A 16,524-nucleotide genomic window follows, 5' to 3' on the forward strand; every position below is an offset into this window, starting at 1 on the left:
GAGCCCTCATGGTGCTAGGTGCTGTACAAACAGGAAGAATGCCCCTTCTTGAAGAGCTTACAACCACTGTGGAGATTATAGTTCAAATAAAACAGGGCTGGATTCTCGATTAAAGTTAAGCCCAAGGTTTCCTTTGGCAGTGAGAAGGATATGTGTAGTATGAGTGAAAGGGGATAATACCCTGCTTGTGACGGCAGTGCAAGTGGATATGGGTTTATGCCTCATATCCAGGAGGCAGTGGCAGCTAATTCCCCAATAGGGGTGGAACGGTAAAGATGGGAGGGTTAGTATCTCACTGGAAGTGTCACATACAGTGGGGGTCTTTGAGGGAGCACATAGAGGGATAGTATGGGATGCAAGGAACAGCTGAAACATACAGTCATACCAATATGGGGCTAAAGCCCTGGTTCTCCCCCTTCTCCCCACTGCACAGTAATTGAATGCTCCAGTAGACTACAACAGGGAGCAGTGGGCTAATGTACGTGTGGGTGAGGTGGAGGAGGGAATGGGTGGGGGCGGGGCCTCAGGGAAGGGGCGGGGTAGGGGTGTTCCCTTTTGTGCAATTAGACAGTTGGAAACCTGTAGGCCCTGGGGGTTGATGCTCCAGGGCAGGAGGGCCCGGGCCTTGACTTTGGCCCTACGTGGTAGATACGGGGGCGAGGGGTTTGATGCCCCAGTGCGGGGCGGGGTTAGTGTGTGTCTGAGGGGAGGAGTCACACATACACTGATAGGCAGGAGACGCTTCGCGGGCGGAGTTCTTTTGGCTGTTGGCGGCCACCATAGTACAGGCTCCGCTCGCTGCCTGAGCAGGGAGTGCGGCCCGGCTGGGTCAAGAGTCGCGGTAGGGAAGGTACCGGAGCCGGTAAGGGGCGCTCCGCCGGCCCCTCCTCCCCCCAGCTCTGACCCCGGCGCGCGCCCTTCCCACCTAGGCCCGGCCCCCGCCCGGCCGATCCCCCCACGCAGGCGCGGGCCGGCCCTGCGCGGCCAACTGACAGGGACCCCGCTCCCTAGCCCCCCGCCCGAGCGCCGCAGCTCCCGTGCCCTGGCTCCCTCCGCAGCGCGCCCCGCCGCCGCGAGGGGCTGCGCCGTGCCCGTCAGACACGAGCTTGCCGGGGCTCTGAGTGCTGCCGCCCCACGGACGGGCTGGCGATCTGCGGCGTGGGCGCTTTGGGTCCCTTCCTGCGGGCTGGTTTCACGCGTGGGTCGTCGCACAGTTGTCTGCTGGTGGCCATTTCTGCGGCCCTCTGGCTTGAGAGTTTCAGTAGTTTTCTATATTACAGTAGCACCCAGAGGCCCAGTCGTGCTCGGTGCTGTACGGACACATAGTGAGAGACAGTCTCTGCCCCAAGGAGCTTAGAGTCGCCAGGCGACGCAAGTAAAGGGTGGAGGCATAGAAGTGCTGTTTTCCCTTGTGAGATTGTGTAAGGCAGGGGTTCTCAAAACTGGGGGTCGGGAGGTTATTACCTGGGGTTCACGCGCTGTCAGCCTCCATCCCAAACCCTGCGTTGCCTCCAACATTTATAATAGTGTTAAATATATTTAAAAGGTGTTTTTAATGTCTGAGGGGGAGGGGTCGCACTCAGATGCTTGCTGTGTGAAAGGGGTCACCAGTACAAAAGTTTGAGAACCATTGGTGTAAGGGTACATGGAAAGTGAGTGGCAAAGCTGGGATTGTGATCCAGTTTCCTGTGTCCCAGGAGCCATCCATTCCGTGTACAGCAGTGTAATGTAGAGCTGAGTATTAGCTCTGTATTCTTGAAGGAAGGTAGGAAGTCCTTTTGTAGATTGTAGTGTGTTATACTGAGTCCTGCCTTCCAAAAAAAACCCTCATTGCAAGGGGCAGTGGCTTTGCAACTGGGGTTAGAGCCATCCCAGTGTCTCCCCTCTGGGTTAGGTTACTACTGCCTGATGATTACTTTTATTTATCAAAATAGGCTCAATCTAGGACAGTGAGAATTAGTGGAGAGGGAGATCAGGGAATCTGAATGGAGTTGCATGTAGTAGCTTCTGATTTAGGTTTTAACTGATAAACACCAATAAAAAAACTCATGATTAAAAAAAACATCTGTGTTTATCTAATCAGCACTGGAAATGATTACTCAATTCATGCTGACTTCATCCCTTTCACAGTGCAGTTTGTTTATACAGGCGTTGCTCCCTGGTTTGTAGCTAAGCACTTGTCTACACACAGCTGTAATGTGGACTGCAAGGATGTGATTTCTAAAGTGCAATAACTGCACATTAATAGGTCCATGTAGACCCTACTGGTGCAAACAAAGGTTCCCTAGTGCGCTGTGCAGTTTGAAACAGTACTATGTGTGTGTACAAAGAGGGAGCTCTAGAAAACCCTGATTTTTGGACATCTATCTGGAAGTCAAAAAATTGCTAAAAATAAATTCTGAAAAATGAAATTAATAAGCCCAGAAAAACAGAAGCCCTAAGTATAACTTAGTGTATGTGGCACTGGACTAGCACTCAGGAGACCTGGGCTTAATTTCCAGTTCTGCCATTGGCTTCCCTCTCTGTGCCTCCTTTTCTCTTCCATAACATTGAGCTAAGGGACTGACCTCTGTAATATAGCGCTTGAGATCTAAAGACAAAAAGTGCTATACAAGAGCTAGATATTGTTTATTCCAGGAGGAAGTTTTGAGATTTGGGTTGGGTGGGGAGGTCTGCAGGAAAGGATTTCAGGTTGACAGTGCTGGGATTGTAAAAGAGGGAGCAGAGCTTATTAAAGGGGGATTGGGAATGCTGTTATCAGGCCAGTTGTGGGGTTCTGGTTGCTGTTATTACAGTATCAGTTGTAGCTATTTATAATGTCTCCATCACTACAGTAGCTGAGCACCTGTGTTTCCTGTGTAGATGACAGATTGCTGCCTCCTTCAGCAGTGTCTGTATGATCCATCAACCGTCGAGAAGATGAGAGAGAATGTTTTAATTTTGACAGCTGGCTATCTCAATACAGTACTTTCTCTTCCCTCATGTCCCTGGTGAAAGGAACTTATCTGACCTGCTAGACCTAGTTTCCCCCATTGCCAGAGTACTGTTTCCTTCCTTAAGGACATTTGGCAACAGATCCTGGCTAAGTGAGGCTTCTGAGAGTGCTGAGACTCTGTCAATAGTGGCTGAGACTTGGCACTACCTGGGATCTGTCAACTGTTCCCCTCCTGCAGATAGTGTAGGACAGTGGTCACCAACCTTTTTCGTCTGGCAGGCCCCAGATGATGAGCCATGGAGGACCGTGGCGGCGGATGAGCATCTGCCGAAATTCCGCCGACTAGAGGCAGTGTCTATAGGTGTCGCCACTGAAAAGTAGCATCATCCAGAGGCATCGCCGCTGAAAATCGGCGGCATTTCAGCAGCGACACCTCTGGATGATGCAGCTTGTCGGTGGCATTTCAGCAGATGCTCGTCTGCCAGCCAGAACGTGGGCGCACTTAGACGCTGTGGCGGGTGCCATGGTGCCTGCAGGCACCGCGTTGGGGACCCCTTGTGTAGGAATTGGTATGACTAATGAAAGAGCTCTTGTGAGAAGCCTGAACTTTCTCAATGACCTGAGATGTTACTTCTAGAATCTAGATAGAACGCCAGATGGTGCACTCTCCCTGTGAATCCTGCTGATTTATTCATTTTACAGCTCTCTGGCTCTTCTTACAGCAGCCAGAAGAGGTTGCTAGAAGACTGTTTCCTTACTTTGAGGGTCATTAATCCTGTCCTGGACACAGAGAGAAACAATGTGCAGAAACACCATGAAATTCTGAAGGCTCTTGGTTACTGACTGCCCTTGGTCTTGTCTGTCAGTGTAGGGCTCAGAGCTGCAGTTTTGCCTTCAAGTCTGAGACAGCAGATTGGTGTCCTGAAAACCCCTCCTATTGCGGAGTGAGACACTGTTGTCCTCAAATGCCCCCCAGTGCCAGTTCAATTGAATTGAATTGATTTCTCAGCCAAAGTAAATGGAAGGTGCCTGGAAGGCCTGTGAGATTGTAACCTCTTGGCTGGATCACTCTAATCCGCTTTATTTGGGCCTGTCTTTGTTCTGCTGGCACCAAATGTGGTAGCGTAACTACGCCTAAGAACCAGGGTTGCCCATGCTCTGAATTGGCAGCCTCTTCAACAGTGCAGTCCAGGGTCTTTCTTTTAGTATTGCTAATATGTGGCTAGTCCGAGTGATACACTCTCTATTATTATTACTTCTGTTACCGTAGCATCTAGGAGTCCAGATGTGGACTTCATTGTGCTCTCTATATAAACACAGAATGGTCCTTGCCCCCAAGGGATTGATATCCGAGTATAACACAAGAGTTAACAGGTGGATACAGACAGATGGGAAAGTACAAGTAAACAGTGAGAGCGCTGACCAGCATCTTGGGTCAAGTGTTTTGTAGGCATCGTGGCAAAGGAGCGCTCTGAGGAGGGAGCCAAAGGTGGATTACACATTGGTTTTGTGGCTGTTTATGCAGCGAACCTCCCAAGCATGTGGGCAGCGGGAGAGAAAGCACGAAGATGTTTGCAAATGTAACAAGTGGGTTCTGGCATCGGGGTCCGATCAAAGGCGAGCACAACAGCTCTGTAGCAAATGAGAGCTGATAGTCAGGGCAGATTGATGGTGAAGGGCCTTGAAAGGGAATGTCAGAAGCTTATGTTTGCTGCCCTGCAGAAGGGGGAGCCACTGGAGGATTCACAGGGAGGAATGACAGATAATGATCTTTGCAGCAGCATTGCCAGTATAGAGTCAGGCTGACCAATGCACTCTTTGATGTGCTGTGTCCTGCTGAGGTAGCTGAGATCAGCAGGGTTGGGACTACCGACTGTCCTAGGTATTGAGTGCAGTCTCTATGGGACTTAGATGCAAGACCTTCCCTTGACATACTCTAGGGTACATGTGATGTCCACTCTGGCCAGGCTCAAGACAATAGATTCGTTTATAGTTTATTTGCACTTCATTGCTCTAATTTAGATGGTAAGCCCCCTCCTACCAGGGGCTTTCTTTGTTTTTTGCCTGTTAAATTCCAGGCAACAGCAATCAACACGGGGGCAGGGAAGACCTGTCCCAATCTCTAACATCAGTGTGGTCCACAACTGCTCAGCGTACTGGGAGCGTTGGCAGCTCTACCTGCCTCCAGCAAGTGCCTACCACTTCCCTCTCCCTCATATGCCAGAAGCAGGCGAAACTGATCTGTCAGTTTCACTCCCCATGACTAGTATGGGGAGCTGACCATAAGGGCTTTTCTGGAGCCATGCCAGAGATAGGTGCTTGACAGAGTCTGATAAAGCCCACAAAGGAAGGGGGCAGAGCGTGCACTTCAGGACATGAGAACAAACATATAGCTTTCTGTCTTCCATGAGCTGCTTTGCCTGATGCCGCTGAGGGAGAATCTTTCCGCCCCAAAGTCCTAGGATGCCTAGGGAAATGGTCATGTGATCTGTGCTGTATAGTCTCTGCTCAGATCTCCCTGGGCCTCTGATAAATTAGGGTGAGCTTAGTATGAGAATGGCAGCAGGTAACATGAGCTTCAGTAGATTCCACAACAGATTAACACTAACAGCATTAAAGAAATTCTGATCAAACAGCCTGCCCTGTAATGAGAGGGGAAGGCCTTTGGTGGGGGAGAGGGACAAGAAGGGTGTCAGACCTACCGCTTGCTAGCTTCAGGTACACAGGGAATGCCTACCAGACTCCCCCTCTGCACACACGTCTGCTAATTAGTGGCCCTGGCAGAGATGGCTCCAGCGTTTTTGTCACCCCAAGCGGTGGGGGGGAGCCATGATCTGCGGCAATTCAGCGACAGCTCTATCCGCCGCTGCTTCAGCTTTCGGTGGCAGTTCGGCAACAGGTCCTTCCCACTGAGAGGAACTGAGGGACCCGCTCCCGAAGACCTGGACATGCCACCCCTCTCCGTTGGCCGCCTCAAGCACCTGCTTGCTGCACTGGTGCCTGGAGCTGGCCCTGGGCCCTGATTACATGTAGGCCAAATTAAGGCTGGAAGCAGTTTCAAATCTGATGTCTAATACGCTTTGACTGGCCTTTGGGGATGGGCCCCTGAAATCAGAGAACGCATCCGTGTCAGAGAACTCTGCTAAGAATAACCATTCCAATTCTAGCATGGATAGGGCAAACTATCAAATGCAGATACTTCCTATGTCTGGCCTATACTAATGAGTGTGACTGTGTCTATTCAATAGGAACTTGTAATGCAGCTCAGATTCTAGATGTCTAAAGCTCAGTCCTAACTGTGTTCCAGTAGCCAGTGGACTACGGAGGAGTTTGGAATATTACTGTGTTATGCGTATTGCAATAGTGTCTAAATCCCATTTCCCAGGAATTAGGGAACCTTGTTTCCCATTTTGCAAGCAGGGGCAACTCCTGTACTGAAATGCTGAGTGACTTGCCTGGGGTTGCTGAAGAAGTCATTGTCAGAATGGGAAAAGCACTTCATGATTTTGAACCACTAAACCACTCCTGTCATAAACAGATAGTTAAGGGTTAATGTCTCTTTTACCTGTAAAGGGTTAAGAAGCTCAGTAAACCTGGCTGACACCTGACCAGAGGACCAATAGGGGGACAAGATACTTTCAAATCTTGGTGGAGGGAAGTCTTTTGGTTTGTGCTCGTTGTGTTGTTGTTTTCGCTCTGGGGAATGAAGGGACGGGACACTCATGCCACGGCGTCTCAAATCTTTCTGAATCAGTCCTCTCATCGTTTCAGACTTGTAAGTAATTAGCCAGGCAAAGCGTGTAGTCTTATTTTGTTCCCTCAACTTGTAAATGTTTCTCTTTGCTGGCAAGATTTTACCTCTGTTCTGCTGTACTTTGAATCCTAAGGCGGAGGGGCCCCCTCTGGTCTATAGGAATGCTGATTATGGCTGTAAAGCATTTTTCGCATTCTGATTTTTACAGAGATAATTTTTACCTTCTTTTGTTTTAATTAAAAAGCTTTCTTTTTTAAGAACTGATGATTTTTCCTTGTTTTAAGACCAAGCGGGAATGGATCTGGACTCACCAGGATTGGTGGGGTAAAAGGAGAGGGGATGGTTAAATTCTCCTTGTTTTAAGATCCAAGGGGATTGGATCTGGACTCACCGGGGATTGGTGGAGGGGAAAGGAGGGGGATGGTAAATTTCTCCTTGTTTTAAAATCCAAGGGGTTTGGATCTGTGTTCACCAGGGAATTGGTGAAGTCCCTCAAGGCAACCCAGGGAGGGGACGAAGTTGTGGGAGGACAGAGAGTGCCCCAGACACTGGAATTCTGGGTGGTGGCAGTGTATACCAGATCTAAGCTAGTAATTAAGCTTAGAAGTGTCCATGCAGGTCCCAGCATTTGTACCCATAAAGTTCAGAGTGGGGATGGAAACCTTGACAACTTCTTTCACAGTTCACAAACTGAAACAGAATTCCAAGTGATTTTCCTTTTGGGCCTTTGAATGATATGGGAGTGAGAACGACGTGCATTAGCTAAATCAGATAATGTAGCAGTTTGCCTTGTTCTGTGTTCCCACATCACTTTTGAGTTTTGACTTTTCCCTGCTTATTTTCACTCTGTGTATGTGTTGGCATCAGTATGTTCAGTGAGCTTACAATCCTGTGAGTAGCTTAGCTTGAATGCCCTTCTTTAGCTAAATGAAACCAAACCCAGACTAATTTAGACCCCTTTCTGGTAACTGAGCGGCCCCTATAATGAGAGTATGGGAAGAGCTCAAGCCCCAAAGTAGAGTCACATACTGGAACCTGGGTTAATTTGGATTTTTTAATGAATTCTCAAACACCCCAACTTGGCCCTGCTAAATGCTATTCGCCCATCAGGATTTATTTTATCATTTTACAGGTAGGCAAGCAGATTTTGCGGCTCAGTTGGTGAATTTCCATACTGATGTTGCAAGACTCTGCTCACCCTGATATAAATCTCTTCTAGAGTCCAGAAAATGAAGCTAAAGGAAATTGAGCGAACAGCTGTTCAGGTGTGGAGTCCAGCAAGCAATCACCCCATCTACCTAGCAACAGGTACAGCTCCCCCTAACCAGGGGATTCACATCAGAATGAAACTGTGAGCCACACAGGTGGTGTAACCATCCATTATGTGCATTGCACAGAGACAGGACCGTCTTATATTCCATCAAGAACCACTTGAATTCTTTCTGGAGCTTTAAAGTGATACTGGCAAGATAAATATCAGGACCTATTTTTTTTAAGAAGTGACTAGTGACTTTTGGATGCCCAGCTTGATACCTTGAAGGAGACTGCTTTGCAGAGCGTAAATTCTCAGACCTTTCTAATCTAACATCTAAACAAGCCGGTGTAAAGCGTAAAGGCACCTGGCATTGGCCACTGCCAGAAGACAGGATGCAGGGCTAGATGGACCATTGGTCTGACCCAGTATGGCTGTTCTTATGTATAAATTTGGACAACTGATCACTTTTTAAAAATTTAGTGCCACATATTTTAAAATGACTTTGCGCTTTATTTGACTATTTAAACACCTCCAATTATTCTGCACGATAGGACCTTACAGATCATGCACTTGCTTTTCACCATGTATTTCTTCTCACTTCACTCAGTTTGAACTCTGAACCACAGACTAATGTTCTCTTTCAGTACGGTCAGTTTCACTTCCCGGTCTTCAGATGCTATTGCTTTTGGGTTCCTGACACTGTAAAGTGAACAATCAATATGAAGTTGTTAGCAATGGAATTCCAAGCTGTTTCTATTTGCATTGTTCAGCCCTCAAACTTTAGGTTTTGTTTAAACTCTTAGCAATGTCCCTTTAATATCTGATTTGCAGAGTTTGCAAATTCCTTGGATGGGCAGCTGTACAGGCTGGTATAAATGAGGAGCTGATGACCTGACATCACTACAGTGTGACAACAAGCGAGCTGTGTCTCCTGTCTAGGGCAGTTCTGGGCTCCCATCTTGTCTTACTTTTTGCCTATTCACTCACACAAACTTTCTTTGGTTCTGGCTATCAGGGCCTGTATACACTACAGACACAAGCATGTCCAGGCAACTAGCTAAAGTTCAGTTGATTATAAGAGTAGTTCCAATTTGCAATCTAGACTGATCCTTAATTGTGTTTTGTAACCAGGCTGCATCCATGGTCAGCCCAGAAGCACTGGCTGCAGTCCCTCTAGATCAGGAGCTGCACAATTTCATAGTTTGGATCACTTTGTGATAGAGTATGTCTCCTGTGCACCTCCTTTCCCATTGGCAGTCAAATAACGTCCCTGTGGCAACTACAGCACTTGCTTGCATGGGAAAGCTACATTAGGAAATTACTCAATGTATCTTTAGCAGCTATTACTTTAATGTAGCAGCCGGAAACAAGGAAGAGAACCAGCATCACATTATGGACCATCAGCAAATCATAGATTATTAGGATTGGAAGGGACCTCAGGAGGTCATCTAGTCCAACCCCCTGCTCAAAGCAGGGCCAATCCCCAACTAAATCCCCCCAATCCATAAATGGCCCCCTCAAGGATTGAACTCACAACCCTGGGTTTAGCAGGCCAATGCTCAAACCACTGAGCTATCCCTCCTTGAGAAGTCCTAGTTAAAGAACCTCTGATGTAAATTAGATCTGGAAGGACTGACCAAGACTTTATGAACACAATTAAGATTCAGTTTACAATATGAATTGGAGCCATAATTGTAACCAGGGTTACTGAAATAGTACTGAAGACAGGGCCTTTGTGGGGCGAGGGTGGAAGTATTGAGGGAGAGGGCCCGGGGACTGTATTTCTGTTGTTCAAAGGGAAAGGGACATTTAATTAAAATTCTCAGGATCAGAATTTCTTGAGGAAGATCTGATCTCTTTTTAAAGCCTATGTCTTAACATGTGTTCTCTGAGCTGTACATGCAGGCTGAATGCTCACGCAGGGCCATGGTAATGCTGACCATGTTTAAAGAATTGGCTTATTTTGCCTTGCAAAAGCCTTGTTCTTTATGTACCCAGGGCCCATTGGAGATTTCTCACCTGTCCCCTCTCCATGTACCTTTGCCTAGGAACATCTGCTCAGCAGCTGGATGCCTCCTTCAGTACAAATGCCACCCTGGAAATCTTTGAAATTGACTTCAGGGACCCTTCCCTGGACATGAAGTGCAGAGGAATCCTTCCTGCTTCCAACAGGTACTGGCACTTCCTGTTAACATGTTGGTACAGTTGCTGTATCTGAGTAATGACCAATGCAAGGTGAGATGTGGGGGTAGAGGGGAGTGAGTTCAAATCTTCAGGGTTAAGTTGATCACATGTCAGGGTCTGGAAAGAATCCTGCCCAGCACCCATCCTCCAATGCGTGTGCATTGCACAGCTTGGCAAGGTGGAAAGAGTTGGCCAACTCATCTGTTCAGATGGAGGACCTTGATACATCTGCACTGATCAGTGGGGAAATCTGAAGATGCCATAGGATAGTTAAGGGTGGATGGGCAAATGGTGACTATTGGCCTATGTCCCATGTAATATCTTGATGATGATATGAAATTAGAAGGCCATGAGATGGAGTAGTGAAACTGAGCATGAAGGGGCTGATGGTAAAGCTATTCACCAGGCAATTTATTAATAGGAGGCAGAGTCTTGGGGTTCAGGGATATTTGCACCACAGAGCTGCGGCAGTGCAGACGCCCAGCGTAGATGCACTCCACTGGTATAAAGCAGGGCTTGCGGTGGTGCAACATACCCTGGTTTCCACCCAGGGTGTGTGTCACCATTTTCACAGATTTCAAGGCCACAAGGAGCAATTATGACCCTCTAATCTGACCTCCTGTATAACACAGGCCGGAGAATTTCACCTAGTGATTCCCACGTCCAGTCAGGGCAGTGTATTTAAACTGGGTGTTTAGATCGGTGTAACTATATCAGTGCAAATCTCCCTAATGTAGCTGTGCTCGTACTGGGCTGACCTTTGCAATTCTGCACCTTCAAAGGTGTTGGGGGAGGCACAGCTCTTGGGTGATGAGAACCCATTGCCCTCTGAGAAGGGGAGTTGCCCTTTGAAATGGAGGGTGATGGGATACCTCTTGGGGTGTTTGATGGGTGTGAGCCGGGAGCGTCGTCCCCTGGAGCTGGGATTCTTAGCAAAGGTGTCTGTGTGCGAGTTAGTGTGAACTGACTCGTGTCAGGTGCTGTTGCTCTGCCCTGACTTTACTCTGGCCAGGTTTCTTTTCTCTCCTTAGGTTTCACAAGCTGATCTGGGGCAGCTTTGGAAACGGGCCGTCTGATTCCTCCTGGGTGATTGTTGGTGGAGGGGATAACGGAATGCTAACGCTGTTCAGTGCAACCCAGATTCTGACATCAGGGACAGAGTCTGTGATCGGACGGCGGGAGAAGCACACTGGCCCCGTTCGAGCTCTTGACTTTAATCCTTTCCAGGTGCACAGCCAGTGAATTGTTACAGCTGTCCTCTACTATGACCTTGCACAGCCATCCTGGCTTCCATACTGACTAGCTCCCGTGTTCAGAGGGATTAAGTCTTGAGTGAACAGCCTGTAAACTGGACAAAGAAGGGGCTGCTTGTAAAAGCACTCAGTTGGGACTCAGGAGATCTAGGTTCAGTGCTACAGATTCCCTGTGTGACCTTCTCACTTCATCTCTCTGTGATGAAGTACTAAGACACTCTTTGTCTTGTCTAGCTACAGTAGTTCTTTGGGGCAGGAACACTCTTAGTATGTGTTTTACGGTGCTTAGCACAGTGTGACTTTGATCATAGTTGGAGAATCTAGGCACTATTGTAAGACAAAAATATCATCATTGTCTGAATGCTGGGGCTTCTGATGGTCACAGAGCCTAGGTGCCAATCAGGGCTTGCCACAGCCCTTGTGGAGGCTCTGCACCTTCCTGAGCTTGGAAGGTGCAGAGCTTGGAATGCCTTCGGCTCTTGACCATCAAGCTGTATTTAGTGGGACTGGGAAGCTGTGGCATTCTGCCCCTTGGCAGGGTGTGCCGGGGGAGTCAGGCGCTACACGTGTTCTGAATATGCAGCTTACTAGACAAAAAAAAAGAAGATGTGATCCACAACCATGACTAGTCATAACCTGGATAATTCCTCTCTGCTCACCAACACTCCCTCTGCAGACCCAGTGGAGTACAGGCGTCATTTCTAACCCCAACCTGTTGTCACTGTGCACTATTAAATAGCTGCCTTTTCCCACCTTACAGATGGCTGTGTTTCAGAGATCCCTGTTTGTGGTCAGTCTGCCCAATCTGCTCAGTATTTTAGGATCCATTGGGGTAGCAGGTGCCAGAGATATAAAATAAATGCAGTGCTCTTCTCCTCCCTCACCCCAGTCCCTAAGGTCCACTTGGGGTTCCTTCCCCTTTGTACTGTGGGCACGTTCTCTGGTGCAGGCACATTCTCTGGTGCGGGCCCACTGCCCCAGTAGGGATGCGTTCTGTGCTGGGCCATACCAGTGACGTATTCCACGTAGCTTACACCTCCTATTGTTTTGTTGTTTTCTTTGGTTGTGGTTAGTCTAAGGAAGTCCGTTCTCTTCCCCCAGGTTTGCCCTGAGCGGAGAGATAACAGTGCTTTTGCTTTTCCCGCAGTGTAACCTCCTGGCCTCTGGGGCCAACGATTCTGAAATTTACATCTGGGACTTAAATAACTTCAGTGTGCCAATGACGACAGGGGCTAAATCTCAGGTAAAGGGGCTTCTCTGTGGTCAGGGTCCTTGCTCACTAGAAGTGCTGCATCCCTGGACAGATACTTGAGACTGGACGGGGGGGAGTGATCTACTCCAGTAACAGCCTGGTATCTGATAGGTGAGGCATGGAACTGACCCAGTCAGTTGCTGGGGAAATAGATCAGAACCTAAGAGTGGGCTCCTTTTCCGGGAGATGGCAGAGGTGGTCCATGTGGCAGGGGGGAGGTTGTACAGTGTTGGCGGGTGCTGCTGGGCTGGGATAAGTTCTCTATGGAGACTTTGCACTAGGTGGATTTGAACAAGATAACCAACCAGTGTTCATTCTCTAGCTGGGTGGGTCAAGCTCTATATAATACCCTTATCAGGCCTTTCTGTGGAAATAAGGGATCTGCTAGCGACCTTGTGAGATACCAGAGGCTTCAATTAACGTAATGCCACAGTGCAGCCAATGTGCAATCGGTTGGGGGGGGGGGGTGATTATCTGTCTCTCCTGGATGGTGTCCCTTGGCTTTAAAGGGGAAGCAGCCCTTTCCAATAGTGATTTATAAGTGAGCTCCCCTTGTGAGCAACACAATCAGCTGTCGTTCACTCAGTGAAAAGACTGCTGAGCCTCTCCTGAGACAGAACACCCTCGTTGCCTACCTCCTGCATTATGATAGGGTGAGAGGAGTTAGCCCTGGATTCTATGCACTCCTGAGATGCTGCAACAGGTCCTCTTCCCATGTGTGTTTGTCACTAAGATCTCTAGTCTACAGCCTAATCTCCATATATCCCAGGCTGCTGAGCCGTTCAGCCCTGTCTGACTGCGTTGCTTCCCATTAACATTAATGGTTCATGATGCATGTGGCTGATACAGGCTGGCATGGAATTCAGTATATGCTTCCTAAACTTCATGGCCTTTCCTAGGGAATGTTCCCATCCAGAATGGCGTTTTCCATAGTGTTCTGCGTCTAAAGGTTTCCCCGGCCCTAGCTGGTTGCCATTAGTGCTGCTGATGTTTCCCACCTGATCAGCAACTCAGTCTATCAGTGATTGCAGTACAGAATTTGTAGATCCTCTGGGAATGCGTTTGAGCCCCTAGTGCACTCTGAGACAAGCCAGTGATGGGGACTCAGTGCTGGTGTTCCCCCACATGGGTATAATGAATCTGTGGCTTCTCTTACCTCGTCAGCCTCAGGAAGACATCAGCGCGGTGTCCTGGAATCGTCAGGTGCAGCACATCCTGTCCTCCGCTCACCCCAGTGGGAAGGCCGTCGTGTGGGACCTTAGGAAAAACGAGCCCATCATCAAAATCAGCGACCACAGCAACAGAGTGAGCGGGGGAAGGACCATGGGCTGGCCTCCTGGGGCTGGACTCTCAGTTTCCCTGCAACCCACCAGTGCAAACGGGCTGTAAGGCAGCTGCATGGTACCCTGGGGGAATAGCCCCGGAGCAAGAGGCCTTCTGTGCAAATGGCAGGGATGACTCTGCAGTACCCACCCCTCCCTTTGTGCGGGGGCATCTGGTGTGCAAAAGAGCCTGGTTGGGGCATTCTTACATCTTAGGGATTCTGTGCCACTACGGTGGCCCAGAGTGGCCTGGTGTTTGTCCCTCTTAGCATGCTGAGGAGAGAGGCCAAGGATCAAATGGGCCATGGGAACAAACTACCTGCCTGCTCCTTAGTGTGCTCCCTCCAGATTAGTTTTGAGACACACAGGCACGTGGGAGGTGTGTGAGGAATTGACGCCGCTGCTGTGCTGTACGTGGGGTGAACACAGGACAGCACTCTCTTGGGCTGGGAATCTGCACCTTCCACCAGCACCAGGTTCACGTTAAAGCAGCGAAGGAAAGAAATAAAGGCACCTATCTGTCAGAGAGCAGAGGAGCTGCAGCCAATTGTCTGATGTTTCCATACGTCCCGTTGCTATTACAAATATTTCTCTGGGGAGGGAAGAGCCATATTCTCGTATGTGTGGGCCAGCAGTCAGGTGAACATGTGACCTTGCCGGGGTGAGATATGTGCTACAGAGGCAAGTCTGGGATCTCCATCTCCAAGGCAGATGGGGAAAAGTGTTCCTTGGGCAAGGATTGCATTAGAAGCTCCATGGCTGGTGAAAGAAAAGAAAAAGTCCCTGCACACTAACCAAGTGAGAAATGAGACCCTTTGCTCTCCCTTTGCCTAGGGTGCACTTGCCCTGGAATTCTAGCTGATTCCTCAGCGGAGCGTTGTCTAGTGGACTGATCAGGGTACTTGTGAGTTTTAATCCTGGCTCTTCTACTGATTTCCTGTGTGGCCCTGAGTCAGCCCCTACATCTGTCTGCTTAGTTTCCACCATCTTGTGTAATTGGTGCACCAATGTTTACCTTCCACATGGGGGCTTTATGAAACTTAGCTGGTCTCTAGTGCTCTGGAGAGTTAAGTACTAAGTATTGCGTCCCTGGGCTACTGAGGGCATGTCTACACTACAATCTGAAATCGACCTGCGTTAGGTTGACTTACAGCCATTGCTGTAATTACTGTGGTGGCTGATATCCACACTACCCTCCTTCTGTTGGTGATGTGCATCCTCACCAAGAGCGCTCCCACCAACTGAAGAGGGCGCAGTGTTGGGGGCCAGCTCCACGCAGCTCCCCTCTGGGAGCCCAGCTGCTCTCTGGGCTCCTCACCTCTAGTGGAGAAAGCCATGTCCGGAGTCCGGTCGGTTGCCGTGCTCTCAGAGAGGAATCGGGGTGTGCGTGTGTGCGCATGCAGTGGCAGCCAGGCTCCCAGCCAGGAGCATGGAGTCAGGACCCCAGGGGACAGCCAGGCTTCCAGCAGGGAGCCCAGGCAGCAGCACAAGCCAGAAGCCTGGGTGGCAGCCTGGCTTGGAGAGAGACCTGGCAACAGCCTGGTTGGGACCCAGGTGCTGGGCTTTCTTGTCAATTTCACAGCTTCAGCGGAGCCCTGAAATTAACAAGACAGCTAACGACCTGCACAGACACTGCATTGCCCTAAATACACCAACATAAGCGCTATGCCTTTTGTGGAGATGGAGTTATGTCGTAGTAGGGCACTTATATGGATGGAACAAGGCTGTAGTGTGGACACTGACGTAATTAGATCAAGGTGAGCTGTCTTACGTTGACCTAACTGATTAGTGTAAACCAGGCCTTCGTTTGTTGCCAGTCAGCTCTGCAGTGTTGTCAGCCTGTGCTGTTGTGTCTCCAGATGCATTGCTCGGGAATGGCCTGGCACCCAGAAGTTGCTACCCAGCTGGTCCTTTCCTCTGAGGACGACCGCATGCCAGTGATCCAGATATGGGACCTACGCTTTGCCACCTCTCCTTTGAGCCAGCTGGAGGGGCACACAAGGTAGGAGCCAGGCTGTTGCTCTGTCTCTCAGAGGATTCCCATCTTTCAGGGTCAGGCTATCTGGCTTTTGAACTGAGGAGCAGAGATGTCTGAGTTTCATTCTAGTCTGACTGAGGCAGAGAAGTGATCTAGACTGCTATGCTGTGATAAAGTATCCACATAAGCTGCTACAGTGTGATTGGAATAGGAAGTGGGACCTTCTTGCTTTCATGGAGTGACTGTGTTATGTCTGGTCTGTTTCAGGGGAGTCCTGTCTATCTCTTGGTGCCAGGCTGACCCTGAGCTCCTTCTCAGTAGTGCCAAAGACAACCGGATCTTGTGCTGGAACCCCTGCATTGGTGAGGTGCGTGGCAGGTTTGATTCTATGGCAGTAAGTACACACTTCCTGCCTGGTATGTATTTGCCAAGTGTGTGTCATTTAACATGTTGTCCCACTTCGGGGCATTCTCCACACCATTCCGACGCCCACTCTCTGGAGAGAGCGAGAACGCACTCTGTCCATCCCACCCCAGGACTTCTCTTTTGTTGGTTTGTTTCTCCCTTTTTATTGCTATTCCCCTTCCCTTG

General features: G+C 49.1%; 1 protein-coding gene across 1 annotated transcript in view; it reads left to right on the forward strand.

The window, feature by feature from the left end:
* Positions 1 to 756: 756 nt before the first annotated feature.
* Positions 757 to 16,524, forward strand: part of SEC31B (SEC31 homolog B, COPII coat complex component) — a 41,287-nt gene continuing 25,519 nt past the window's right edge. Inside the window, exons 1-8 of the mRNA XM_032778252.2 lie at positions 757 to 862; positions 7,909 to 7,997; positions 9,993 to 10,116; positions 11,160 to 11,355; positions 12,529 to 12,624; positions 13,798 to 13,938; positions 15,815 to 15,957; positions 16,201 to 16,300. Of these exons, the coding sequence (XP_032634143.1) occupies positions 7,919 to 7,997; positions 9,993 to 10,116; positions 11,160 to 11,355; positions 12,529 to 12,624; positions 13,798 to 13,938; positions 15,815 to 15,957; positions 16,201 to 16,300 (879 nt within the window). The 5' untranslated portion in view covers positions 757 to 862; positions 7,909 to 7,918. The remainder of the gene's footprint in view (positions 863 to 7,908; positions 7,998 to 9,992; positions 10,117 to 11,159; positions 11,356 to 12,528; positions 12,625 to 13,797; positions 13,939 to 15,814; positions 15,958 to 16,200; positions 16,301 to 16,524) is intronic.

The sequence above is a fragment of the Chelonoidis abingdonii genome, chromosome 16, assembly GCF_003597395.2.
Source record: "Chelonoidis abingdonii isolate Lonesome George chromosome 16, CheloAbing_2.0, whole genome shotgun sequence".
NCBI classification, from domain to species: Eukaryota; Metazoa; Chordata; order Testudines; family Testudinidae; genus Chelonoidis; species Chelonoidis abingdonii.